This window comes from Gobius niger (genome assembly GCF_951799975.1).
Source record: "Gobius niger genome assembly, chromosome: 19".
Taxonomy (NCBI): Eukaryota; Metazoa; Chordata; class Actinopteri; order Gobiiformes; family Gobiidae; genus Gobius; species Gobius niger.
In genome coordinates, this window is record NC_136870.1 from 27799270 (window position 1) to 27826329 (window position 27060).

Sequence of the window (27060 nt, forward strand, 5' to 3'; positions counted from 1 at the left end):
TCGATTTCAGTGGAGGCTCCGCATGAGGGGTCTCTGAGGGGTCTCTGAGGGGTCTCTGAGGGGTCTCTGAGGGGTCTCTCTGAGGGGTCTCTGAGGGGTCTCTGAGGGGTCTCTCTGAGGGGTCTCTCTGAGGGGTCTCTGAGGGGTCTCTCTGAGGGGTCTCTCTGAGGGGTCTCTCTGAGGGGTCTCTCTGAGGGGTCTCTCTGAGGGGTCTCTGAGGGGTCTCTCTGAGGGGTCTCTGAGGGGTCTCTCTGAGGGGTCTCTGAGGGGTCTCTGAGGGGTCTCTCTGAGGGGTCTCTCTGAGGGGTCTCTGAGGGGTCTCTCTGAGGGGTCTCTCTGAGGGGTCTCTCTGAGGGGTCTCTCTGAGGGGTCTCTCTGAGGGGTCTCTGAGGGGTCTCTCTGAGGGGTCTCTCTGAGGGGTCTCTGAGGGGTCTCTGAGGGGTCTCTGAGGGGTCTCTGAGGGGTCTCTGAGGGGTCTCTCTGAGGGGTCTCTGAGGGGTCTCTGAGGGGTCTCTGAGGGGTCTCTGAGGGGTCTCTGAGGGGTCTCTGAGGGGTCTCTGAGGGGTCTCTGAGGGGTCTCTGAGGGGTCTCTCTGAGGGGTCTCTCTGAGGGGTCTCTGAGGGGTCTCTGAGGGGTCTCTGAGGGGTCTCTGAGGGGTCTCTGAGGGGTCTCTGAGGGGTCTCTGAGGGGTCTCTCTGAGGGGTCTCTGAGGGGTCTCTCTGAGGGGTCTCTCTGAGGGGTCTCTGAGGGGCCTCTGAGGGGTCTCTCTGAGGGGTCTCTGAGGGGTCTCTCTGAGGGGTCTCTGAGGGGTCTCTCTGAGGGGTCTCTCTGAGGGGTCTCTCTGAGGGGTCTCTGAGGGGTCTCTGAGGGGTCTCTGAGGGGTCTCTGAGGGGTCTCTGAGGGGTCTCTGAGGGGTCTCTCTGAGGGGTCTCTCTGAGGGGTCTCTCTGAGGGGTCTCTCTGAGGGGTCTCTCTGAGGGGTCTCTGAGGGGTCTCTCTGAGGGGTCTCTCTGAGGGGTCTCTGAGGGGTCTCTCTGAGGGGTCTCTCTGAGGGGTCTCTCTGAGGGGTCTCTCTGAGGGGTCTCTCTGAGGGGTCTCTGAGGGGTCTCTCTGAGGGGTCTCTGAGGGGTCTCTGAGGGGTCTCTGAGGGGTCTCTCTGAGGGGTCTCTGAGGGGTCTCTGAGGGGCCTCTGAGGGGTCTCTGAGGGGGTCTCTGAGGGGTCTCTGAGGGGTCTCTGAGGGGTCTCTGAGGGGCCTCTGAGGGGTCTCTGAGGGGTCTCTGAGGGTCTCTGAGGGGTCTCTGAGGGGTCTCTGAGGGGTCTCTGAGGGGTGTCTCTGAGGGGTCTCTCTGAGGGGTCTCTGAGGGGTCTCTGAGGGGTCTCTCTGAGGGGTCTCTGAGGGGTCTCTGAGGGGTCTCTGAGGGGTCTCTCTGAGGGGCCTCTGAGGGGTCTCTCTGAGGGGCCTCTGAGGGGTCTCTGAGGGGTCTCTGAGGGGTCTCTGAGGGGCCTCTGAGGGGTCTCTGAGGGGTCTCTGAGGGGTCTCTGAGGGGTCTCTCTGAGGGGCCTCTGAGGGGTCTCTCTGAGGGGCCTCTGAGGGGTCTCTGAGGGGTCTCTGAGGGGTCTCTGAGGGGTCTCTGAGGGGCCTCTGAGGGGTCTCTGAGGGGTCTCTGAGGGGTCTCTGAGGGGGTCTCTGAGGGGGTCTCTGAGGGGTCTCTGAGGGGTCTCTCTGAGGGGGTCTCTGAGGGGTCTCTGAGGGGTCTCTGAGGGGTCTCTGAGGGGTCTCTGAGGGGTCTCTGAGGGGTCTCTCTGAGGGGCCTCTGAGGGGTCTCTGAGGGGCCTCTGAGGGGTCTCTGAGGGGGGCCTCTGAGGGGTCTCTCTGAGGGGTCTCTGAGGGGCCTCTGAGGGGTCTCTGAGGGGTCTCTGAGGGCCTCTGAGGGGTCTCTCTGAGGGGCCTCTGAGGGGTCTCTGAGGGGTCTCTGAGGGGTCTCTGAGGGGTCTCTGAGGGGTCTCTGAGGGGTCTCTGAGGGGCCTCTGAGGGGCCTCTGAGGGGCCTCTGAGGGGTCTCTGAGGGGTCTCTGAGGGGTCTCTGAGGGGTCTCTGAGGGGCCTCTGAGGGGTCTCTGAGGGGGTCTCTCTGAGGGGTCTCCTGAGGGGTCTCTGAGGGGTCTCTGAGGGGCCTCTGAGGGGTCTCTGAGGGGTCTCTGAGGGGTCTCTCTGAGGGGTCTCTGAGGGGCCTCTGAGGGGTCTCTGAGGGGTCTCTGAGGGGCCTCTGAGGGGTCTCTGAGGGGCCTCTGAGGGGTCTCTGAGGGGTCTCTGAGGGGCCTCTGAGGGGTCTCTCTGAGGGGCCTCTGAGGGGGTCTCTCTGAGGGGCCTCTGAGGGGTCTCTGAGGGGTCTCTGAGGGGGTCTCTGAGGGGCCTCTGAGGGGTCTCTGAGGGGCCTCTGAGGGGTCTCTCTGAGGGGCCTCTGAGGGGGTCTCTGAGGGGTCTCTCTGAGGGGTCTCTGAGGGGCCTCTGAGGGGTCTCTCTGAGGGGCCTCTGAGGGGTCTCTGAGGGGTCTCTGAGGGGTCTCTGAGGGGTCTCTGAGGGGTCTCTGAGGGGCCTCTGAGGGGTCTCTCTGAGGGGCCTCTGAGGGGTCTCTCTGAGGGGTCTCTGAGGGGTCTCTGAGGGGCCTCTGAGGGGTCTCTGAGGGGCCTCTGAGGGGTCTCTCTGAGGGGCCTCTGAGGGGTCTCTGAGGGGTCTCTCTGAGGGGTCTCTGAGGGGCCTCTGAGGGGTCTCTCTGAGGGGCCTCTGAGGGGTCTCTGAGGGGTCTCTGAGGGTCTCTGAGGGGTCTCTGAGGGGTCTCTGAGGGGTCTCTGAGGGGTCTCTGAGGGGTCTCTGAGGGGTCTGAGGGGTCTCTGAGGGGTCTCTGAGGGCCTCTGAGGGGCCTCTGAGGGGTCTCTGAGGGGTCTCTGAGGGGTCTCTGAGGTCTCTCTGAGGGGTCTCTGAGGGGTCTCTGAGGGGTCTCTGAGGGGTCTCTCTGAGGGGTCTCTCTGAGGGGTCTCTGAGGGGTCTCTGAGGGTCTCTGAGGGGTCTCTCTGAGGGGTCTCTGAGGGGTCTCTCTGAGGGGTCTCTGAGGGGCCTCTGAGGGGTCTCTCTGAGGGGTCTCTGAGGGGTCTCTCTGAGGGGTCTCTCTGAGGGGTCTCTGAGGGGTCTCTGAGGGGTCTCTGAGGGGTCTCTGAGGGGTCTCTCTGAGGGGTCTCTGAGGGGTCTCTCTGAGGGGTCTCTGAGGGGCCTCTGAGGGGTCTCTCTGAGGGGTCTCTCTGAGAGGTCTCTCTGAGGGGTCTCTGAGGGGTCTCTGAGGGGTCTCTGAGGGGTCTCTCTGAGGGGGTCTCTGAGGGGTCTCTCTGAGGGGGTCTCTGAGGGGTCTCTGAGGGGTCTCTCTGAGGGGTCTCTCTGAGGGGTCTCTGAGGGGTCTCTGAGGGGTCTCTCTGAGGGGTCTCTGAGGGGTCTCTGAGGGGTCTCTGAGGGGTCTCTCTGAGGGGTCTCTGAGGGGTCTCTGAGGGGTCTCTCTGAGGGGTCTCTGAGGGGTCTCTGAGGGGCCTCTGAGGGGTCTCTGAGGGGCCTCTGAGGGGTCTCTGAGGGGCCTCTGAGGGGTCTCTGAGGGGTGTCTCTGAGGGGTCTCTGAGGGGTCTCTGAGGGGTCCTCTGAGGGGTCTCTGAGGGGTCTCTGAGGGGCCTCTGAGGGGCCTCTGAGGGGTCTCTGAGGGGCCTCTGAGGGGTCTCTGAGGGGCCTCTGAGGGGTCTCTGAGGGGTCTCTCTGAGGGGTCTCTGAGGGGTCTCTCTGAGGGGTCTCTGAGGGGCCTCTGAGGGGTCTCTGAGGGGTCTCTGAGGGGTCTCTGAGGGGTCTCTGAGGGGTCTCTCTGAGGGGTCTCTGAGGGGTCTCTCTGAGGGGTCTCTGAGGGGCCTCTGAGGGGTCTCTGAGGGGTCTCTGAGGGGGCCTCTGAGGGGTCTCTGAGGGGTCTCTGAGGGGCCTCTGAGGGGTCTCTGAGGGGTCTCTGAGGGGCCTCTGAGGGGTCTCTCTGAGGGGTCTCTGAGGGGCCTCTGAGGGGTCTCTCTGAGGGGTCTCTCTGAGGGGTCTCTGAGGGGTCTCTGAGGGGCCTCTGAGGGGTCTCTGAGGGGTCTCTGAGGGGTCTCTGAGGGGCCTCTGAGGGGTCTCTCTGAGGGGTCTCTGAGGGGTCTCTGAGGGGTCTCTCTGAGGGGTCTCTGAGGGGCCTCTGAGGGGTCTCTCTGAGGGGTCTCTGAGGGGTCTCTGAGGGGCCTCTGAGGGGTCTCTCTGAGGGGTCTCTGAGGGGTCTCTGAGGGGTCTCTGAGGGGCCTCTGAGGGGTCTCTCTGAGGGGTCTCTGAGGGGTCTCTGAGGGGTCTCTCTGAGGGGTCTCTCTGAGGGGTCTCTGAGGGGTCTCTGAGGGGTCCTCTCTGAGGGGGTCTCTCTGAGGGGCCTCTGAGGGGTCTCTGAGGGGCCTCTGAGGGGTCTCTGAGGGGTCTCTGAGGGGCCTCTGAGGGGTCTCTGAGGGGTCTCTCTGAGGGGTCTCTGAGGGGTCTCTGAGGGGTCTCTGAGGGTCTCTGAGGGGTCTCTGAGGGGTCTCTGAGGGGTCTCTGAGGGGTCTCTGAGGGGTCTCTCTGAGGGGTCTCTGAGGGGTCTCTGAGGGGTCTCTGAGGGGCCTCTCTGAGGGGGCCTCTCTGAGGGGTCTCTCTGAGGGGTCTCTCTGAGGGGTCTCTCTGAGGGGCCTCTGAGGGGTCTCTGAGGGGTCTCTGAGGGGTCTCTGAGGGGTCTCTGAGGGTCTCTGAGGGGTCTCTGAGGGGTCTCTGAGGGGTCTCTCTGAGGGGTCTCTCTGAGGGGTCTCTGAGGGGCCTCTGAGGGGTCTCTGAGGGGCCTCTGAGGGGTCCTGCTCTGAGGGGCCTCTGAGGGGTCTCTGAGGGGTCTCTCTGAGGGGTCTCTCTGAGGGGTCTCTCTGAGGGGTCTCTCTGAGGGGCCTCTGAGGGGTCTTGGGGCCTCTGAGGGTCTCTGAGGGGTCTCTGAGGGGTCTCTCTGAGGGGTCTCTGAGGGGCCTCTGAGGGGTCTCTGAGGGGCCTCTGAGGGGTCTCTGAGGTCTCTCTGAGGGTCTCTCTGAGGGGGTCTCTGAGGGGTCTCTCTGAGGGGTCTCTCTGAGGGGTCTCTGAGGGGCCTCTGAGGGGTCTCTCTGAGGGGTCTCTCTGAGGGGTCTCTCTGAGGGGCCTCTGAGGGTCTCTGAGGGGTCTCTCTGAGGGGTCTCTCTGAGGGGTCTCTGAGGGGCCTCTGAGGGGTCTCTCTGAGGGGTCTCTCTGAGGGGTCTCTCTGAGGGGTCTCTGAGGGGTCTCTCTGAGGGGTCTCTCTGAGGGGTCTCTCTGAGGGGTCTCTGAGGGGTCTCTGAGGGGTCTCTGTTTGGGCTTTTCCACCCAGGTGCTGGTTCAGAGCTGGTTCAGAGCTGGTTCTGGTCCCGGTGTAACGTCGAGATGCACTTCTTTGTCGAGCTGCACTGACAGTATCAACGCGCATGAGCTCATGTCTTTGTCTCTCATTAAAGACGAGTCATTCACAGCTGGTAAACTTTGTCCTGCATAATATTACGTAACTAAAGAGCAGTCGACTCTTTCCTCAGCAACTTTTATTTTATTACATTTAGACGCTCATGCTTTATGATCATTGACAAAACTTGTTCTTTTTTTTGTTTTTAAAGCCTATATTTTCAACAGACAGATATTTAAAGGCAAATTGTTTTAGCAGCTGCGTCATTTACTAACTACATGTAGAATCGACTGCCTAAATCCACAGTAAAATGTATGAAATCATGTTATTTGCTGAAAAAGCGGAACTCGATGAATGTAAAACGACTCGATAGTTCTGCACATGCGCAGCAACGAGAAGCCGTGCAACTCCGGGTTGGTTCCATGCGGACTTAGTTTTCCACCAAAATGAGAGCTGTGCCCATTGTCATAACGAGTAACATCTACTACAGCCACTTCTGTTATAAAATACAGAAAAATAAGTTCATGTTTCTGTCACAGCAGCCGTTAACATTTTGATTTCTTCTTTCTAACTCTTGCATAAAGCAAAACAACAGTTTCCTCCACAGAGACTGTTTCTCCAGGAAGTTCTAAGCACAAACTAACTAATACTGATTGGTTGTTGGAGGAGAGAGCCACGCCCCCAGCTGATGACATCACCAGTGCTCGTTTCTTGGTCCAGCTTTTAATTGGTTCCCAGATTTTGGAACCAAGAGCCGGCGTTTTTTCAGTGGGAAACGAAAGAACCGGTTCTGAAACTGGAACTGGCCCAGCACCGGCACCAGCAGAGACCCCTCAGAGACCCCTCAAAGGTCTACGTGGTCTCCAGCAGTGGTGAAAAGGACAATTTGGCGCTGGGGGCGGAGCTAAAGAGGAAACAACAACACGCTGAGCTTTGATCGGTCCTTCAAACGTCAAACTCAGAAACACCTGGAACTCATGACGCTGTGACCTCCGGCTGGAACCTCTGGGCTGGTTCCTGTTGTACATGTTTGTGTTTGCCGCTCTGACCCCTGCCCCCCCCCCTCGTTTCCCGCTCTGACCCCCCCTCCCTCTCGGAGTTTGTGTAACGTGTGGTGGGACAGACGTGTCGTAACTCACCGGCTCCCCCAGCTTATCCAGATTATCCAAGAAGTATTTCACCGACTCGCCCTGGAACAACAGGTTACACAAACATCAGCAGCAGGAACACCCAGATGCCCAAACGTGACCCCCCCCCCCACACACACAGACACACACACACACACCTCACCCCCCCACCCCGTCCCGGACGAGCCCCCGAAGAGTCAATATCTATTATTTGACTTAAATATTGAGTTAAAAATCATCAAATATGACTGAGATACGACTCACTCCAGAATCTGCCCCTTTGTTTTGGACTGGGGGCGGGGGGGCACAGACTACAGCCCCCCCCCCCCCCCCCCCCCCACGTGTGCTTTAGATCTTGAGCATGATATTCTTATAAACAGTGTTTGTTGTGTTGTTAATTTCTCGATATATGTTTGTTTTAATTCATGCAGTCCTTATATTTGAAGAGTTTAGTGGTGCTAGGCTAGTGCTAGTGCTAGGCTAGTGCTAGGCTAGTGCTAGTGCTAGTGCTAGGCTAGTGCATGTCTATGGTATCAGCTAGCCTGCATTAAAAACAGTGTGACCCGAGCCCAGTGTACCAGTACTTATAACACCAGACAAACCATAGAAACGTCTGTGTCGACCATTTTGTATTTTAAAGAACTTATATCTGAGCAGCATCAGCTTCCTGGTCAGCTGGGGCCAAAACAACCTTGTTTGTGTGTTAGCTTGTGTGTTAGCTTGTGTGTGTTAGCTTGTGTGTGTTAGCTTGTGTGTGTTAGCTTGTGTGTGTTAGCTTGTGTGTGTTAGCTTGTGTGTGTTAGCTTGAGTGTGTTAGCTTGTGTGTAAGTATGTGTGTTAGCTTGTGTGTGTAAGTATGTGTGTTAGCTTGTGTGTGTAAGTATGTGTGTTAGCTTGTGTGTGTAAGTATGTGTGTTAGCTTGTGTGTGTAAGTATGTGTGTTAGCTTGTGTGTGTAAGTATGTGTGTTAGCTTGTGTGTGTTAGCTTCTGTGTTAGCTTGTGTGCGTTAGCTTGTGTGTGTTAGCTTGTGTGTGTCAGCTTGTGTTTGTCAGCTTGTGTTTGTCAGCTTGTGTTTGTCAGCTTGTGTTTGTCAGCTTGTGTTTGTTAGCTTGTGTGTTAGCTTCTGTGTGTTAGCTTGTGTTTGTCAGCTTGTGTGTTAGCTTCTGTGTGTTAGCTTGTGTTTGTCAGCTTGTGTTTGTTAGCTTGTGTTTGTCAGCTTGTGTTTGTCAGCTTGTGTTTGTCAGCTTGTGTTTGTCAGCTTGTGTTTGTCAGCTTGTGTTTGTCAGCTTGTGTTTGTCAGCTTGTGTGTTAGCTTCTGTGTGTTAGCTTCTGTGTGTTAGCTTGTGTTTGTCAGCTTGTGTGTTAGCTTCTGTGTGTTAGCTTGTGTTTGTCAGCTTGTGTTTGTCAGCTTGTGTTTGTCAGCTTGTGTGTGTTAGCTTCTGTGTGTTAGCTTGTGTTTGTCAGCTTGTGTGTTAGCTTCTGTGTGTTAGCTTGTGTTTGTCAGCTTGTGTTTGTCAGCTTGTGTTTGTCAGCTTGTGTGTGTTAGCTTCTGTGTGTTAGCTTGTGTTTGTTAGCTTGTGTGTTAGCTTCTGTGTGTTAGCTTGTGTGTTAGCTTCTGTGTGTTAGCTTGTGTTTGTTAGCTTGTGTGTTAGCTTCTGTGTGTTAGCTTGTGTTTGTCAGCTTGTGTGTTAGCTTCTGTGTGTTAGCTTGTGTTTGTCAGCTTGTGTGTTAGCTTCTGTGTGTTAGCTTCTGTGTGTTAGCTTCTGTGTGTTAGCTTCTGTGTGTTAGCTTCTGTGTGTTAGCTCCTGTGTTAGCTCCTGTGTTAGCTCCTGTGTTAGCTCCTGTGTTAGCTCCTGTGTTAGCTTCTGTGTTAGCTCGTGTGTTACCTTGTGTGTTACCTTGTGTGTTAGCTTCGGTGTTAGCTTCGGTGTTAGCTTCGGTGTTAGCTTCGGTGTTAGCTTCGGTGTTAGCTTCGGTGTTAGCTTCGGTGTTAGCTTCGGTGTTAGCTTCTGTGTTAGCTTCTGTGTTAGCTTCTGTGTTAGCCATGTATGAAGCTGTGTTGCAGATGTCAACTATTATAACTGCATTGTGACGTAACTTCACTTAGTGCTGTTTATTTATATTGCGGTAAAGTTGTATGTGCGGAGAGAGGGGGCGGAGTTAACTGAATCGGAGGGGTTTGAAAAATACCTCCAGAAAACACTTATATTTATCACAAATATGAGTACTTCAGAGTGGTAGAGGTACAATATATCAAATACATACTTATACTTCACTTTGGAATGGCTAAAATAGCAGATACAGATCCTTTAATGCAGGCTACAAGTTACCATAGACCTGCACTAGCCTAGCACTAGCCTAGCACTAGCACTAGCGCCAGTAAACTCTGCAGCGTTTGTTCCTCTGCGTCACCTCTGACCCTTTATGTAAACGTTCCTCCGGCGCCGCTGGAGGTTTAAGAGCAGGTCTGGACACGACGGAGCAGAAACGCCTCCACACACGACCCGAGCGCGAGCGGTGGCGGCGGCGTTTAGGAACATCAGACGCTCAACGCCGTCCAGAAACAAACCAGAGCCTGATCTACAGATACTCCAGATACTCCAGATACTACAGACACTACTGATACTACAGACACTACAGATACTACAGACACTACAGACACTCCTGATACTACAGACACTACAGATACTACAGACACTACAGATACTACAGATACTACAGATACTACAGACACTACAGACACTCCTGATACTACAGACACTCCTGATACTACAGACACTCCTGATACTACAGACACTCCTGATACTACAGATACTACAGACACTCCAGACACTCCAGATACTCCAGATACTCCAGATACTCCAGATACTCCAGATACTCCAGATACTCCAGATACTCCAGATACTCCAGATACTCCAGATACTCCAGACACTACAGACACTACAGACACTACAGACACTACAGACACTACAGATACTCCAGATACTCCAGATACTCCAGATACTACAGACACTACAGACACTACAGATACTACAGATACTACAGATACTACAGACACTACAGATACTACAGACACTACAGACACTCCTGATACTACAGACACTACAGACACTACAGACACTACAGACACTACAGATACTCCAGATACTCCAGACACTACAGACACTACAGACACTACAGATACTCCAGATACTCCAGATACTCCAGATACTACAGACACTACAGACACTACAGATACTACAGATACTACAGACACTACAGATACTACAGACACTACAGACACTCCTGATACTACAGACACTCCTGATACTACAGACACTCCTGATACTACAGACACTACAGACACTACAGATACTACAGATACTACAGACACGGTTTAAAGCACAAACGCACTGAGGAACGAGGGAAACTTATTATTCAGAAGCAAAACGGGAAAGTAAACGGCACAAACTGAGGCCCAGACCCTTCAGTGACTTTCATGTAAACTCCTGACTTCACCTTTTGATCTCTGCAAAACTGCTCTGACCGGAAAAACCAGGGGGGCGTGCACGAGGGGGGCGTGCACGAGGGGGGCGCGCACGAGGGGGGGCGTGCACGAGGGGGGCGCGCACGAGGGGGGCGTGCACGAGGGGGGCGCGCACGAGGGGGGCGTGCACGAGGGGGGCGTGCACGAGGGGGGGCGTGCACGAGGGGGGCGCGCACGAGGGGGGCGCGCACGAGGGGGGCGCGCACGAGGGGGGCGTGCACGAGGGGGGCGTGCACGAGGATCATGTTCCCGGAGGATCAGAGGCCGAGGATGAAGCCACAGAGTCGTACAGAACGTGTGAGTTTATTATTATTATGTTATAGCTGCACTTTGACCTCTGACCTCTGACCCCGAGTCTCCTCATTAACACACACGGTGATGCTGCTGTAACTGAGGGAGTGAACATTTAAAGATGAGCTTTTGCGGCTCAGTAGATCCGGCCCTGGAGGATTTTCCCTCTCGCGGGTTTGAGGAAACCTCAGGTTTAAAGCAGCAGTTTGGAAGGTTGTGGGTTTGACGCCGTCGTGGTGCAGACTGTGAGCAACGTTAAAGTGATGTAATCAACTATTTCACCGCAGGACAACGTGCATCTACATTAAAAAAACACAATTAAAAGGGACAGTTCATGATCACTGGGCCTCATTTCCTGGTTATCCAGAGTGTTAAGTTCTGGAGATTTATATTTTTTTAATGTATGCAGTTCTTTCTATTTCAAGAGTTTAGTGGTGCTATGCTAGTGCTAGGCTAGTGCATGTCTATGGTAACTAGTAGCCTGCATTAAAGCCAGTGTGACTCCACAGGTAAATCACTGATAACTCCAGACTAACCAGATCCACGTCTGTGTCGATTAAGTAAGGATTAAACCACTGGGAGCCGCGTTAGCCGGTTCTAACGCCCGACACAGTGTTGTTCCTCCTGCATTATAACGTCTAACGCGGCTCCTCGTTGTTTAATCCGCTTATACCAGGGTCCCACAAACCTAACATTTATAATAAATGTGTTTTTCATTGACTAAAGTCACTAAATCTGCCAGACTACGGGACTATTTTGTGTGGGTTATTAGCCGGTCACTGAAGGCTGGTCTCAGAGCGAGTCATTCTCCGCAGCTATTACGAGGATCTCAGTCAGGCTCAACGACACAACATCAGCACAGAATCACAACACAACAGGACTAACCCGGAAACACTTTTCCCTGGAAGTAAACACCGATATGCGGCACTCGTGGGCACCAGTTATTTACCTTTTACAAGGTTTAACCTGAAGCTAAAGCTAGCTAGCTCAACCAGCTCAACTGTTTATGGAAACAGCTGCGGTGGAGTCGCTCACACCTGGGCCCCCCCAACTCAAACTTTTATGTTTGACTTTACTAATCCAGACAAAGATGCTTCAATGCAGGATCATTTTATGTACGCCTGAAAATGATGAATAGCCTTAACCGTTTCCAATAGAAATGTAAAGCTCATATGTTATTAACAGTAGCTAACCTAGCTGCTCACTCTCCTCTACAAACATTTAGCAAACACTAAATCCATCTCATACGTTCCTGTCAGTCACTAATCACGCCTTTATCTGATTCAGCTGTGTCATGCGTTGCTATGGCGACGCCACAGCGGAGTGACATCCCAGTGATTTAACTACCGGACTACGTGTGCGGTTATACCAAAATAATGCACCGGCCAATCAGAGTCCAGTATTCACCCAGACCATGGTGTAATAACTTATATCTGAGCAGCATCAGCTTCGTGGTTGTATAACTACGCGGTGTCGGACTGATCTGCGAGGAAATAGTCCCTCAGAAAGTGATCGTTCATGTGATTCAGGTCAGTTTTTCCAAACCTGATTCTCTGGACACAGACGTTTAAACGAGTTTATTTGTAACTGAACATGAGCCACAAACGGAAACCAGGTCTAAACCAGGTCTAAACCAGGTCTAAACCAGGTCTAAACCAGGTCTGAACCAGGTCTAAACCAGGTCTGACCAGGTCTAAACCAGGTCTGAGCAGGTCTGGGTCTGGACCTGCTCCCTCGGTGTTAAAGCCGTTTAGCAGATCAACATTCTTACAGTGATTTCTCCTTTTCTCAAACTGAACAAACGTCCTTTCAGCTCCGGCTCCAGGACTCTGAGCCTCAGGACCACAACAACACAAACAACACAAACAAAAACAAACGACAACACAAACAACAACATAAACAAACGACACAAACGTCCTTTCAGCTCCAGCTCCAGGACTCAGAGCCTCAGGACCACAACAACACAAACCACAACACAAACAACAACATAAACAACACAAACAAACAACACAAACACAAAAGACACAAACGACACGAGGCTCCTCACGGTTCAGGCAAAGTCATGATTCTGACAGAAAAAGCTGATCATATTTCATACGTCGCATGTGGAGTGCGTTGCCCAAGGACACAGGGACGTCGATTAGACCCGCCCTCATATGCAAATGAGCTGCGATAAGTGAGAAGAGACTGTGATAAAAACAAACCAAGAGCAGCAGAATAAAAACTCAATGGTGGCTCTACATCGAGATCATCATCCATCGGCACAACCCTAAGCTAAAATCTAAAAGCCTGCTGGAACAAAACAACGAAAACGACGAAAACGAGGATGAAAATACAACAAAAAAACAGCAGGAAAGTCGGTGGTGGAAGAGGTACTGCATATTCTTAAGTAAAAGTACAAAAGTATGCACTGTAGAATGTACTTTATGAGTAAAAAGTACAAGTATTTATGAGTCTAATGTGCAGGATTCTGTAAATCATTTGAATCAAACCAGGACTAAACGAGTAAACCACGAACTCAGGTCAAAACCAGGAATTAAACCAGGAGCTAAACCAGGAGCTAAACCAGGAACTAAACCAGGAACTAAACCAGGAACTAAACCAGGAACTAAACCAGGAACTAAACCAGGAACTAAACCAGGTCTAAACCAGGAACTAAACCAGGAACTAAACCAGGAACTAAACCAGGAACTAAACCAGGAACTAAACCAGGAACTAAACCAGGAACTAAACCAGGAACTAAACCAGGAACTAAACCAGGTCTAAAAGGGTTAAAACAACTAAACCAGGAACTAAACCAGGAACTAAACCAGGACTAAACCAGGTCTAAACCAGGAACTAAACGAGGAACTAAACCAGGAACTAAACCAGGAACTAAACCAGGAACTAAACCAGGAACTAAACTAGGAACTAAACCAGGAACTAAACCAGGAACTAAACCGAGACTAAACCAGGAACTAAACCAGGAACTAAACCAGGTCTAAACCAGGAACTAAACCAGGAACTAAACCAGGAACTAAACCAGGAACTAAACCAGGACTAAACCAGGTCTAAACCAGTTCATCGCTGAGGTGACTTTGAAATTAAAATACTTTTAACCCAATTAAAAAAAGTTGTGGAGTAAAAGTACAAAGTACTCATCATAAAATATACTTCAGTAAAAGTACCTGTAATTTGTACTTTGTTAGTTTGTTATTTTCCACCACTGGAAAAAGAGACGAAAACACGACAAAAACACTAAAGAAATGTGTCAAAGTCTGAATGAGTCTTTAGGCCTTAGCTTTCAAATGAGGCGTGACTGTGGCTCCAGGCTGTGAGCGTTTAGATTTGGGTAAAGCTGAAAAGACGTTATTTGTTAAAGTTACTGCATCGAGTTCAGGAACGTCTCAGATAAACGTGTTTTACTTTAGTCTCGTCTTGACCTTTGACCTGGAACTAAACAAGCCTGAACAGGAAGTGTCAGGTCTGAACAGGAAGTGTCAAGTCTGAACAGGAAGTGTCGTGAGTCATGTGACCGGCTGCACTTTCACTTTCACCACAGATCCAGAACTCGGAGGTTTTTCTGATGAAGAGAAAGAGAAACATCCTGGTCCTTCAGAGCGTCTCAAACTGAGGTTCAGACTCTGAGTGACTGAACACGAACCCTCCACAGTCCCGCCCCCTCACAGTCCTGTTGCTCCGGTTCAAGGCTGTGACATCATTCACTTCCTGACTATAGAAACTCCGTATCCCAGGAGCCATTGCGACATCGCGCCCGCTGGTCAAGGCAACCAGGTTTTCAGCAAACACGGCCAGTTTCTGTTACTTTGCACAAAAGTTCTATATTATTTCACTATTAAACAATCTGAATCAGGCTAATGTGAATAAAAATGATGGTGGTTTGTTTAACCTCTTAACTCCCGCCTGAACATGTTTTCTCCTGTTCTACAAATCTAAAAGCTTCTTCAAAACAGCGACAAAAAACAAGAAAATGAGGATGTAAATTGACAAAAAATGACAAAAATCCAGCAAAAAAAAGACAAAAATCCAGCAAAAAAAAGACAAAAATCCAGCAAAAAAAAGTGACAAAAAATCCAGCAAAAAAAGTGACAAAAATCCAGCAAAAAAAAGACAAAAATCCAGCAAAAAAAAGACAAAAATCCAGCAAAAAAAGACAAAAATCCAGCAAAAAAAAGACAAAAATCCAGCAAAAAAGTGACAAAAATCCAGCAAAAAAAAGACAAAAATCCAGCAAAAAAAAGACAAAAATCCAGCAAAAAAGTGACAAAAATCCAGCAAAAAAGTGACAAAAATCCAGCAAAAAAAAGGCAAAAATCCAGCAAAAAAGTGACAAAAATCCAGCAAAAAAAGACAAAAATCCAGCAAAAAAAATGACAAAAATCCAGCAAAAAAAGACAAAAATCCAGCAAAAAAACGACAAAAATCCAGGAAAAAAATTACAAAAATCCAACAAAAAAGTGACAAAAATCCAGGAAAAAAACGACAAAAATCCAGCAAAAAAGTAACAAAAGTGCCATAAAAAGTGAAAAAACACATAAGGGAAATACAAAGTGACGACAAAGGCAAAGAGCAGAGAATGCATTTGGTTTTTGGTAAGGGGTTAATTGGATCGTTGGGAACATTTTTCTTCCTCTCAGTGTTAGATCTGGATAAAACGTCCACTCTCCGCCTGCTTTATGTTTTAATACATTGTTTATAATATGTCGTCTACATTACAATAAATAAACACATGTGGGAACGTGAAGCTCCACCAATCACAAGCCTCGTAGCAGATCATGGGGCTCTACATCGAGATTATCGTCAATCGGCACAACCCTAAGCTCCGCTTTACCCAAATCTAAAAGCCTGCTGGAACAAAGCAACAAAACGACGAAAACTAGGATGAAAATACAACAAAAAACAGCAGGAAAGTCGGTGGTGGAAGAAGTACTGCATATTCTTAAGTAAAAGTACAAAAGTTTGCACTGTAGAATGTACTTTATGAGTAAAAAGTACAAGTATTTATGAGTCTAATGTGCAGGATTCTGTAAATCATTTGAATCAAACCAGGACTAAACGAGCATCCTGGGTAATTCCGGTGCCGCCGCGTAGCTTATACAACCACGAAGTTGATGCTGCTCAAATATAAGTTATTTTAACCCCTTAACTCCCACCTGAACCGAGCACTTTTTCTCCAGTTTGGCTTTACCCCAATCCAAAAGCTTCTGGAAAAAAGCTGAGACGAAAACAATGATGGAAATGGGACAAAAAAGTGACGAAAAATTGATGAAAATGTGGCAAAAATATCGCAAAAATGTCACAAAAAACTACAAAAATGTGATTAAAAAAATGACAAAAATGTGATTAAAAAAATGACAAAAATGTGATTAAAAACATGACAAAAATGTGATTAAAAAAATGACAAAAATGTGACAAAAAAATGACAAGAATGTGACAAAAAAATGACGAAAAAATGACAAAAAAATGACAAAAAAAATGACAAAAATGTGACAAAAAAATTACAAAAAAATGACAAAAATGTGACAAAAAAATGACAAAAAAATGACAAAAATGTGAAAAAAAAATGACAAAAAAACTCAAAAAATGTGACAAAAATGAGTTGAATACTCGACAAAAAAATCTGATGACGTGAAGAAAAAGATCCTCTCGGTTCAGGCGGAAGTTAAGAGGTTAAATTACTCTATCCTTGGCGTGTGCTCGGCGTGTCCTTGGCGTGTGCTCGGCGTGTGTTTGGTGCTCGGCGTGTGTTTGGCGTGTGCTCGGCGTGTGCTCGGCGTGTGTTTGGTGCTCGGCGTGTGTTTGGTGCTCGGCGTGTGCTCGGCGTGTGTTTGGTGCTCGGCGTGTGCTCGGCGTGTCCTCACCAGCTGGAACTCGCGGCGCCGGTCGTAGGCGTGCTGGATCCCGGAGTCGGCCCACAGGGCTCGGATGGAGCTCAGGTACCGCAGGAACACGCCGGCCTCCAGCTGCCCGCTCGCCACCTTCGCCGTGCGCGTGTCGAACGCCATCAGCAAATCCCCGTGTTTGTGGTTATCGGGGTCTCCCCACGGGATGTGCAGCTTCTCCCGGGCGTCCACCAGCACCCGCACGCCTACAAGGAGAGAGGAGGGTCAGTACAAGCTATACACCCCCCACACACCCGCCAGCACCCGCACGCCTACAAGGAGAGAGGAGGGTCAGTACAGGTAATACACCCCTACACACACACCCACCAGCACCCGCACGCCTACAAGGAGAGGGAGGGGAGTCAGTACAGGTAATACACTCACACCCCTACACACCCACACACCCACCAGCACCCGCACCCCTACAAGGAGAGAGGAGAGGGGGGTCAATACAGGTAATACACCCCCACACACCCACCAGCACCCGCACCCCTACAAGGAGAGAGGAGAGGGGAGTCAGTACAAGCTATACACCCCCTACACCCCCACCAGCACCCGCACCCCTACAAGGAGAGGGAGGGGGGTCAATACAAGCTATACACCCCACACACCCACCAGCACCCGCACGCCTACAAGGAGAGGGAGAGAGGGTCAGTACAAGCTATACACCCCCTACACACCCACCAGCACCCGCACGCCTACAAGGAGAGAGAGGAGAGGGGAGTCAGTACAGGTAATACACCCACACACACCCACCAGCACCCGCACCCCTACAAGGAGAGAGAGGGAGGGTCAGTACAGGTAATATACCCCTACACAACACTACAAGGGGAGAGAGGGGAGGGTCAATACAAGAAATACACTCACACATCCGCACCCCTACAAGGAGAGGAGAGTCAATAATAATAATAATAATGCATTGGTTTTATATAGCGCTTTTCTGGACACTCAAAGACGCTTTACATTGCACTATTCGTTCACTCCATACTCGGTGGTGGTAAGTTACTATTGTAGCCACAGCTGCCCTGGGGTAGACTGACGGAAGCGAGGCAACCAGTCTGCGCCATCGGCCCCTCCAACCACCACCAACCTCTCACTCACTACATTCACTCGGCTTCCTGGTGTTACTAAACGGTCTCCCATTCAAGCACCGACCAGGCCCCTCCCTGCTGAGCTTCCACGGTCTGACGGGATTGGGCAGAGCAAAGGGGGTGTGGCCACAATACAAGTAGTACACTCACACCCCTACAACAAAGAGGGGGTGGAGCCAAACCCTATCACACATCGTTATCGTCGTGGACGCGACATCGTGTCTGTTCCGTCGGCTCCACCAGAGCAGCTTTAAAAAGTCAAACAGAACTTCTCCACTCGATCGGTCCCTTTAGGTTCATCATGAGGCGGAAAAAGGGGGAAAATCCGGAAAATAAATAAAATAAAGTGACTAAAATCGGACTCAGACGTTGGTGTTTGAATCAGGGAAACATGAACTCCTGCAGGTCCAGCTGGAGTTTCCTCTTTCAGACGTTTCGCCGTTGTTCATGTTGTAGTTTCTGAATCTCTCTTTCCTGTAAACCTGTTTCTGGGAGGATTCGGTGACACTAACACCCCCTGCCCCCCCCTGGTCCCGCTCCTGCGCCCCCCCCCCCGGCCCGCCCCCCACACCCGTTTGGGGACATTTTTCTCATGTCTCTGAGTTTGGCGCTGCAGGTGGAAACTGAGGATTCTCTTTAGGGACGTTTTTATTCCATCTTTAATCTGCTTCAGTCGCTCAGTCGGACTCGGACACGGACCTGATCCTGATGCAGAAAAAACGACTAAATCTACATGAAAATATAAAATGACACAAAACTTTCTTCCTCACGGTCGTGTCAGTTTCAAATCAAAAATAATCTAGAGTCAAGAACCCGGGACTAAACTGGGATTAAAGTCGTGGCTAAACCAGGAACAAAATGTGACAAAAATGTGATAAAAATACAATTTAATTAAATTGACGGAAAAATTGACGGAAAAATGACAAAAAATTGACGAAAAAATGACAAAAAATGACAAAAAATTGACGAAAAAAATGATGAAAAAAGGATGAAAATGTGATAAAAATTTAACAAAAAAAATTACAAAAAATGGACAAAAAAATTACAAAAATGTGACAAAAATGTGACGAAAAAATGACGAAAAAACTACAAAAAATTGACCAAGAAAATGACAAAAAATGGACGAAAAAATGACAAATGTGACCAAAATTTGACAAAAAAAATTTACAAAAAATTAACAATTTTTTTTACTGATCTGATCCTGATGCATAAAACGGACTAAATTACATGAAAACATAAAATGACAGAAAACTTTCTTCCTCACGGTCGTGTCAGTTTCAAATCAACAATAATCTAGAGTCAAGAACCCGGGATTAAAGTCGAGGCTAAACCAGGAACAAAATGTGACAAAAAATTACAAAAAATGGACAAATAATTGACGAAAAAATGCCAAAAAAATTGACAAAAAAATTACAAAAAAAGACAAAAAAAGACTAAAAAACAAAAAAAAATTGACCAAGAAAATAACAAAAAATGATGAAAAAATGATTACAAAAATGACAAAAATGTTTACTGATCTGATCCTGATGCATAAAACCGACTAAATTACATGAAAATATAAAATGACAGAAAACTTGTAACAGTCGTGTCAGTTTCAAATCAAAAATAATCTAGAGTCAAGAACCCGGGACTAAACTGGGATTAAAGTCGAGGCTAAACCAGGAACAAACATGAAACACGGGGTCTCGGGTCAATAAGGAGCTAAACCAGGAGTAACTAAACCAGGAGTAACTAAACCAGGAGTAACTAAACCAGGAGTAACTAAACCAGGAGTAACTAAACCAGGAGTAACTAAACCAGGAGTAACTAAAGCCGCACTGACCTGTGTCGAAACTGTGGATTTATCATGTTAAAAACTTCCACTACAGCACGAAAAGTGACGCAGTAACAGGGAAAAGGACCTGATCGGAGCTAAACCAGGACTAAACCAGGACTAAACCAGGACTAAACCAGGACTAAACCAGGGCTAAACCAGGACTAAACCAGAGCTAAACCAGGACTGAACCAGGACTAAACCAGGACTGAACTGGGATTGAAGTCGTGTCTAAATCAGGAACAAACTAAAGACACTGATCCGAGTTATTACTGATGATCTAAACCAGTGACTAATCCAGGAAAAAACAGGAAGTAAACCAGGCTGCGCGTTTTTACACTTGGACTAAAACTAAACCAGAGCTAAACTAGGACTAAATAGGGTTAAATAAGGTCTAAACTCAGAAAAACTCGGGACTAAACTGGGAATAAAGTCACGGCTGAACCAGGAACAAACAAGTTTTCACTAATGATAAAACATATATTGTAAGGCGTAATAATACCAGGAGTAGTTTGGCGTCCGCACAGTAAAGTGAAGATTACTGCCCGGATTTCAAACTACTCCTGGTATTATTACGCCTTACAATATAGTTCCCCTTTTATCCGCTTAGAAAATCCACATTGTTTAATTGTGTGTAATTATACTTTGTAGTGGAACACTTCACGTAACCATATTTAAATAGGGAAAACGCTTCTATCTTGACCTGTGTTGGAGCTATAGAGGAGAGAGGGAGAGGCTAAATGCTAACGCCGTCTGCGCTGTGTTTACGTGACTGAAGATCAGACAGGTCCTAAAGAACTCGTCACAGCTCAGGTAAGAACATATCTCAGTATGGAAAAACGGTGGCCTGTTCCTTTAAGCCTGGGCTGAAATCGAAACAGAATTGTACCCATTTGTACATTTATAAATAGCACCGAGTTTGTGTGAATGATTTTTATAGTGGATATAGGGAAGTTTGTGTAGAAAGGCCCAGCCTGGGACTCGAGCTACAAACTCTTTTTACATCAGTAACAGCCTGTTCTGTATATGTTGACCTGCAATGTCCCTGTCAAATAAATAAATAAATAAACCCATGGAATAAACAGGAACTAACTTGGCAGCGGTTAGCGCGGCGGTTAGCGCGGCGGTTAGCGCGGCGGTTAGCGCGGCGGTTAGCGCGGCGGTTAGCGCGGCGGTTAGCGCGGCGGTTAGCGCTCTCGCTTCACAGCTAGAAGGTCCGGGCTCGATTCCCACCTGCACGGGGCCTTTCTGTGGAGTTTGCATGTTCTCCCCGTGTCTGCGTAGGTTTCCTCCGGTTTCCCCTACCACTAAAAACATGTACAATAGGCCAGGATGAATGATGTGTGTGAGTGAGTGTATGGTGGTGTCAGAGGGGCCGTTGGCGCAAGTCTCCCCCCCCAGGGGAAACTGAAGCTACAAGCGTAGTTTCCACCCAGTGTGGAGTGAAAGTACAAGTGTCTCATGTAAAGCGCTTTGTGACCGTGTCTGTGAAAGGAGCTGTATAAATAAAGATCTTCTTCTTCTAAACTACAGTAACATGTTTTTCTGCTTCTTATAAACACATTAAATGTGAAAATACTGAAACAGACGTTAAACACCTGCACAGATGTGCGTCTGCTCTGCGGCCTCACGGTGACATCACTGTCAGACCCTCCAGCAGAACCTCAGAGAGCCTGAAGCTCCCAGAGAAGCTCCAGTGTCCTGAAGAGGAGACACTGAGGAACATCTGCACCAGAGGCTCACACAGATGTTCCAGGAGGAAAACAATCATGTGTTTTATCTTTAAACATCTGGTTCATCCACTGGAATCACTACGTCCACATTTAATAAACAAACTCACTGATCCAGGTTATTACTAATGATCAAACATGTTCTACACGAAAACTAAACCAGGGAATAAACCAGGGAATAAACCAGGGAATAAACCAGGGAATAAACCAGGGAATAAACCAGGGAATAAACCAGGCAATAAACCAGGCAATAAACCAGGCAATAAACCAGGGAATAAACCAGGGAATAAACTGGGGAATAAACCAGGGAATAAACCGGAGCTAAACCAGGGAATAAACCAGGGAATAAACCAGGGAATAAACCAGGGAATAAACCAGGGAATAAACCAGGGAATAAACCAGAGCTAAACCAGGGAATAAACCAGGAGCTGCACTGACCGTGTTTACGCCTAAACCAGTGGCTAATCTCAGGTCAAGGCCGAGCAGAAAAAGTGCTAAAGCAGCAGAAAAGTAGGTTTAACCGAGGACTAAACAGGAACTAAACTGTCGTCAGCGGAGCCGCTCTGAGCCGCCTTCAGTCTGCGTTCACTAAAACAGGGTCAAAACACGACTAGAATCAGGCTAAATGAAGCGCAGACTCAGCACAAACCGGGGCTAAAGCTGCGGCTGAACCAGGAACAAACTAAAGACGCACGGTTTGAATCTAAATCAGGGCCTGATCTGAGGTAAAGGAGGAGTTAAACTGTTATTATGTCTCTCACTGATCTCAAACTAACCCAACAGCAGCTCTAAAGGTCCAGCCGGAGCTAAACCAGGACTAACACAGGGTTAACCCGGAGCTAAACCAGGACTAACACAGGGTTAAACCAGGGTCTAAACCAGGACTAACACAGGGTTAAACCGGAGCTAAACCAGGACTAACACAGGGTTAACCCGGAGCTAAACCAGGACTAACACAGGGTTAACCCGGAGCTAAACCAGGACTAACACAGGGTTAAACCAGGGTCTAAACCAGGACTAACACAGGGTTAACCCGGAGCTAAACCAGGACTAACACAGGGTTAACCCGGAGCTAAACCAGGACTAACACAGGGTTAACCCGGAGCTAAACCAGGACTAACACAGGGTTAAACCGGGTCTAAACCAGGACTAACACAGGGTTAAACCGGAGCTAAACCAGGACTAACACAGGGTTAACCCGGAGCTAAACCAGGACTAACACAGGGTTAAACCAGGGTCTAAACCAGGACTAACACAGGGTTAACCCGGAGCTAAACCAGGACTAACACAGGGTTAAACCAGGGTCTAAACCAGGACTAACACAGGGTTAAACCTGAGCTAAACCAGGACTAACACAGGGTTAACCCGGGTCTAAACCAGGACTAACACAGGGTTAACCCGGAGCTAAACCAGCACTAACACAGGGTTAAACCGGGTCTAAACCAGGACTAACACAGGGTTAACCCGGAGCTAAACCAGGACTAACACAGGGTTAAACCGGGTCTAAACCAGGACTAACACAGGGTTAACCCGGGTCTAAACCAGGACTAACACAGGGTTAACCCGGGTCTAAACCAGGACTAACACAGGGTTAACCCGGGTCTAAACCAGGACTAACACAGGGTTAACCCGGGTCTAAACCAGGACTAACACAGGGTTAAACCAGGGTCTAAACCAGGACTAACACAGGGTTAAACCAGGGTCTAAACCAGGACTAACACAGGGTTAACCCGGGTCTAAACCAGGACTAACACAGGGTTAACCCGGAGCTAAACCAGGACTAACACAGGGTTAACCCGGGTCTAAACCAGGACTAACACAGGGTTAACCCGGGTCTAAACCAGGACTAACACAGGGTTAACCCGGGTCTAAACCAGGACTAACACAGGGTTAAACCGGAGCTAAACCAGGACTAACACAGGGTTAACCCGGGTCTAAACCAGGACTAACACAGGGTTAAACCGGAGCTAAACCAGGACTAACACAGGGTTAACCCGGGTCTAAACCAGGACTAACACAGGGTTAAACCGGAGCTAAACCAGGACTAACACAGGGTTAAACCAGGGTCTAAACCAGGACTAACACAGGGTTAAACCAGGGTCTAAACCAGGACTAACACAGGGTTAACCCGGAGCTAAACCAGGACTAACACAGGGTTAACCCGGGTCTAAACCAGGACTAACACAGGGTTAACCCGGGTCTAAACCAGGACTAACACAGGGTTAACCCGGGTCTAAACCAGGACTAACACAGGGTTAAACCAGGTCTAAACCAGGACTAACACAGGGTTAACCCGGGTCTAAACCAGGACTAACACAGGGTTAAACCGGAGCTAAACCAGGAACAAACTAAAGACACACGGTTTGAATCTAAATCAAGGCCTGATCTGAGGTAAAGAAGGAGTTAAAGTGATATTATGTCTCTAACTGATCTCAAACTAACCCAACAGCAGCTCTAAAGGTCAAGCCGGAGCTAAACCAGGACTAACACAGGGTTAACCCGGGTCTAAACCAGGACTAGCACAGGGTTAACCCGGGTCTAAACCAGGAAGAACTGAATAAAAGACAGTTTAAAGCCGTGGTTGAACAAGAAACTCCGGACTCAAAGTTCGAAACTAAACTAAAGGCTAATCCGGGGAGCTAAACCAAGGGCTAATCCGGGGCATAAACAGGAACTAAAGCAGCAGCAACTACAGTCACGCTGCCCCGTGATCAAAGCATCGATTTCAACTCTTCTTTTTCCTTCTGCTTTAAAGCTACACCGACGGTTTAAGCCGAAGCTAAACCCGGGCGTGGAGCCTCCGAACCGGCCCCGCGAGCCCCGGTCCCCATAGGCGGAGCGGCTTGTGTAAAAACCCAGCCTGGCGCGCGCACACACACACACACACACACACACGTACACACACACGCGCGCGCACACACACACATACAATGCTCCGGGCTTTAGCCGCCGCTGTCGTTAGCACACAGCCCCTGAAACTGCCCCGCATTTCCCCTCTTTTCTCCTTTTACGCACGACTTTTACGCACAAACACCGCCGCCCTCGCCGCGCCGCGCACCGAAACGCGTCGCGAGCGCACGGGAGAGGAACACGGGGCTGTCTTTTTCTCTTTCTTTTCTTTTTTTTTTTTTTTTTGGGTGTGCCTCTCTCCCTCTCGTGTGTGTTTATGCATGCGCTGCTACTTCAACAGATGTGCAAACTTTCCCCCCCGCCGCCGCCGCCGCCGCCGCCCCGAACGCGCTCTCTCTCCGCGGCGCTTTTTCTCCCACCCGCGCGCGGCGGCCCTCTCTCTCCCCCAAAACCCCCGCCGTACCTTTGATCACGTTGCTGTATATCGTCCCGCGGAACTCCTCCCGTGCGCTCTGGTCGAAGTCCTGGCCGTGGATGATGCGCATTTGCTTGAGGAAAGTGGACTTGCCGCTCTCGCCGGCGCCGAGCAGCAGGATCTTGACGAGCCGCTTCACGTAGGTCTTCTCCCGGGACAGGCACCGGTCGATCTCCTTGGACTTGCGGATCTGCTCCACCTCGCCGCTGTTGAGGAGGCACACGGGCAGGCAAACTTTGAGCACGGATCTGGACGGCAGGAAGTCCGCCATGTTCGCGCAAACTTCATCGAGGCTCTCGCAGGAGGAGGAGGGAGGGGAGGGGAGGAGGAAGGGGAGGAGGGGAGGGAGGAGGCTCATGGGAGGCGCGTTCACGAGGAGAGAGAGAGGGAGGGAGAGGGAGGGAGGGAGCGCGCACAGGCCAAGCCCCTTCAGACCCGGCCGCAGGCAGGAAGTGCTTCAGCGGAAAGTGCGCGTGTTACAAGAAGAGGAGAAGAAGAAGAAGAAGAAAAAGAAGAAAAAGAAGAAAAAGAAGAAGAAGAAGAAGAAAAAGAAGAAAAAGAAGAAAAAGAAGAAAAAGAAGAAAAAGAAGAAAAAGAAGAAGAAAAAGAAGAAAAAGAAGAAGAAGAAGAAGAAAAAGAAGAAAAAGAAGAAAAAGAAGAAAAAGAAGAAAAAGAAGAAAAAGAAGAAAAAGAAGAAAAAGAAGAAGAAAAAGAAGAAAAAGAAGAAAAAGAAGAAAAAGAAGAAAAAGAAGAAAAAGAAGAAGAAGAAGAAAAAGAAAAAGAAGAAAAAGAAGAAAAAGAAGAAAAAGAAGAAAAAGAAGAAGAAAAAGAAGAAAAAGAAGAAGAAGAAGAAGAAGAAGAAGAAAAAGAAGAAAAAGAAGAAAAAGAAGAAAAAGAAGAAAAAGAAGAAAAAGAAGAAGAAGAAGAAGAAAAAGAAGAAAAAGAAGAAAAAGAAGAAAAAGAAGAAAAAGAAGAAAAAGAAGAAGAAAAAGAAGAAAAAGAAGAAAAAGAAGAAAAAGAAGAAAAAGAAGAAAAAGAAGAAAAAGAAAAAGAAGAAAAAGAAGAAAAAGAAAAAGAAGAAAAAGAAGAAAAAGAAGAAGAAGAAAAAGAAGAAAAAGAAGAAGAAGAAGAAGAAGAAAAAGAAGAAAAAGAAGAAAAAGAAAAAGAAGAAAAAGAAGAAAAAAGAAAAAGAAGAAGAAAAAGAAGAAGAAGAAGAACTCATTAACAAACATGTGAAGTGATATAGAAGAAAATCATCAGGATCAATAAAGTTTTATCTGTTTTTTTTTACATTATGAAGAATTAGGGCCATTTAGAAACAGGAAGGACCAAAAGAAAGTAATATAACATGCAAATTTAGGCAAAGTAGGTTTGTTTGTAGAGCTCATTCAGACACAAGGCAGTTCAGTGTTTCACATTTGCATAAAAATGCACAAACACTCTTCCCTTTTACTGTTATTGATTAATTTTATGTTGACGTCCAGAGGAGAAGGAGCGACAAAACAGAGGTTAGGGAACTCTGTGTGAACGAGCAAGAAAAAATAGTGCTCAAGACAGAACGAATCAAAACAAATGCATATAACTGCCTTGCCTCTTACTGTAATTGATTAGTTTTAGTTTTATGTTGATGTTTTTATTGATTCTATTTGCCTTCTGTTGCCTTGTGTATGAATTGTGCTCTACAAATAAACTTGCCTTGCCTGAAAATTACAACAAAACATCAACATAAAAATGAATCAATGAAGGCGAGAGAGCAGATACAATACTTTAGTGTCATATTCACAGTAAAATTAACTGTTCTCAGCCTGAGTCTGAGGCCTGAGTCTGAGGCCTGAGTCTGAGACCTGAGTCTGAGGCCTGAGTCTGAGTCTGAGTCTGAGGCCTGAGTCTGAGGCCTGGGGCTGAGGCCTGAGTCTGAGGCCTGAGTCTGAGACCTGAGTCTGAGGCCTGAGTCTGAGGCCTGAGTCTGAGTCTGAGTCTGAGTCTGAGGCCTGAGTCTGAGGCCTGAGTCTGAGTCTGAGTCTGAGTCTGAGGCCTGGGGCTGAGGCCTGAGTCTGAGGCCTGAGTCTGAGACCTGAGTCTGAGGCCTGAGTCTGAGACCTGAGTCTGAGGCCTGAGTCTGAGGCCTGAGTCTGAGTCTGAGGCCTGGGGCTGAGGCCTGAGTCTGAGGCCTGAGTCTGAGACCTGAGTCTGAGGCCTGAGTCTGAGACCTGGGTCTGAGTCTGAGTCTGAGTCTGAGTCTGAGTCTGAGACTAAGGCCTGGGTCTGAGGCCGGTCTCAAGACTCAGCCCTCAGCCTGTTTAGTCCTGACTCTGGAACCACCAGGAGACCCTCCCTGAGACGGCTCATGACTCCAGCATGAGAGCTGTTTTAGATTCTATTCTCTGAGTGACAGAAGCCAGTGCAGAGACCGGAGCACTGGACTAATATGGTCGTATTTCCTGGTTCTGGTCAGGCCTCGAGCATTTACAAGAAAAACATGGAAAAAGTTTAAAGTGTGAGGCGAAAAAACTATCCAAAACATGAGGCCAGAGTTAAAGCCACACTGCGGAACATGAGAACAGTGTGGCTTTTTGTGTCACCTGAGGGAAGTTGGCCTCCCATAGAGTCCCATTCACCATCAGGTCAGGTGTTCTTCAGGATCAAAACGTCAGTATAGGCAAAGGGGCAGAGGAACTCAAGGCACCGACTGTTAAACTGTTACATCTGAACTCAACTATGTTAATCCTACAAATATTGCTGGTGCAGTTTCTTTTT

At 48.8% G+C, this 27060-nt stretch overlaps 1 protein-coding gene across 1 annotated transcript in view; it reads right to left on the reverse strand.

Annotated features, from left to right (window-relative positions):
• The window catches only part of LOC306978602 (guanine nucleotide-binding protein subunit alpha-13), a 29882-nt gene extending 5269 nt beyond the window's left edge, over nt 1-24613 (reverse strand). Inside the window, exons 1-3 of the mRNA XM_079577243.1 lie at nt 24292-24613; nt 16324-16550; nt 6657-6707 (exon numbers count right to left, since the gene is read on the reverse strand). Of these exons, the coding sequence (XP_079433369.1) occupies nt 6657-6707; nt 16324-16550; nt 24292-24574 (561 nt within the window). The 5' untranslated portion in view covers nt 24575-24613. The remainder of the gene's footprint in view (nt 1-6656; nt 6708-16323; nt 16551-24291) is intronic.
• Between the last annotated feature and the right edge of the window lie 2447 nt (nt 24614-27060).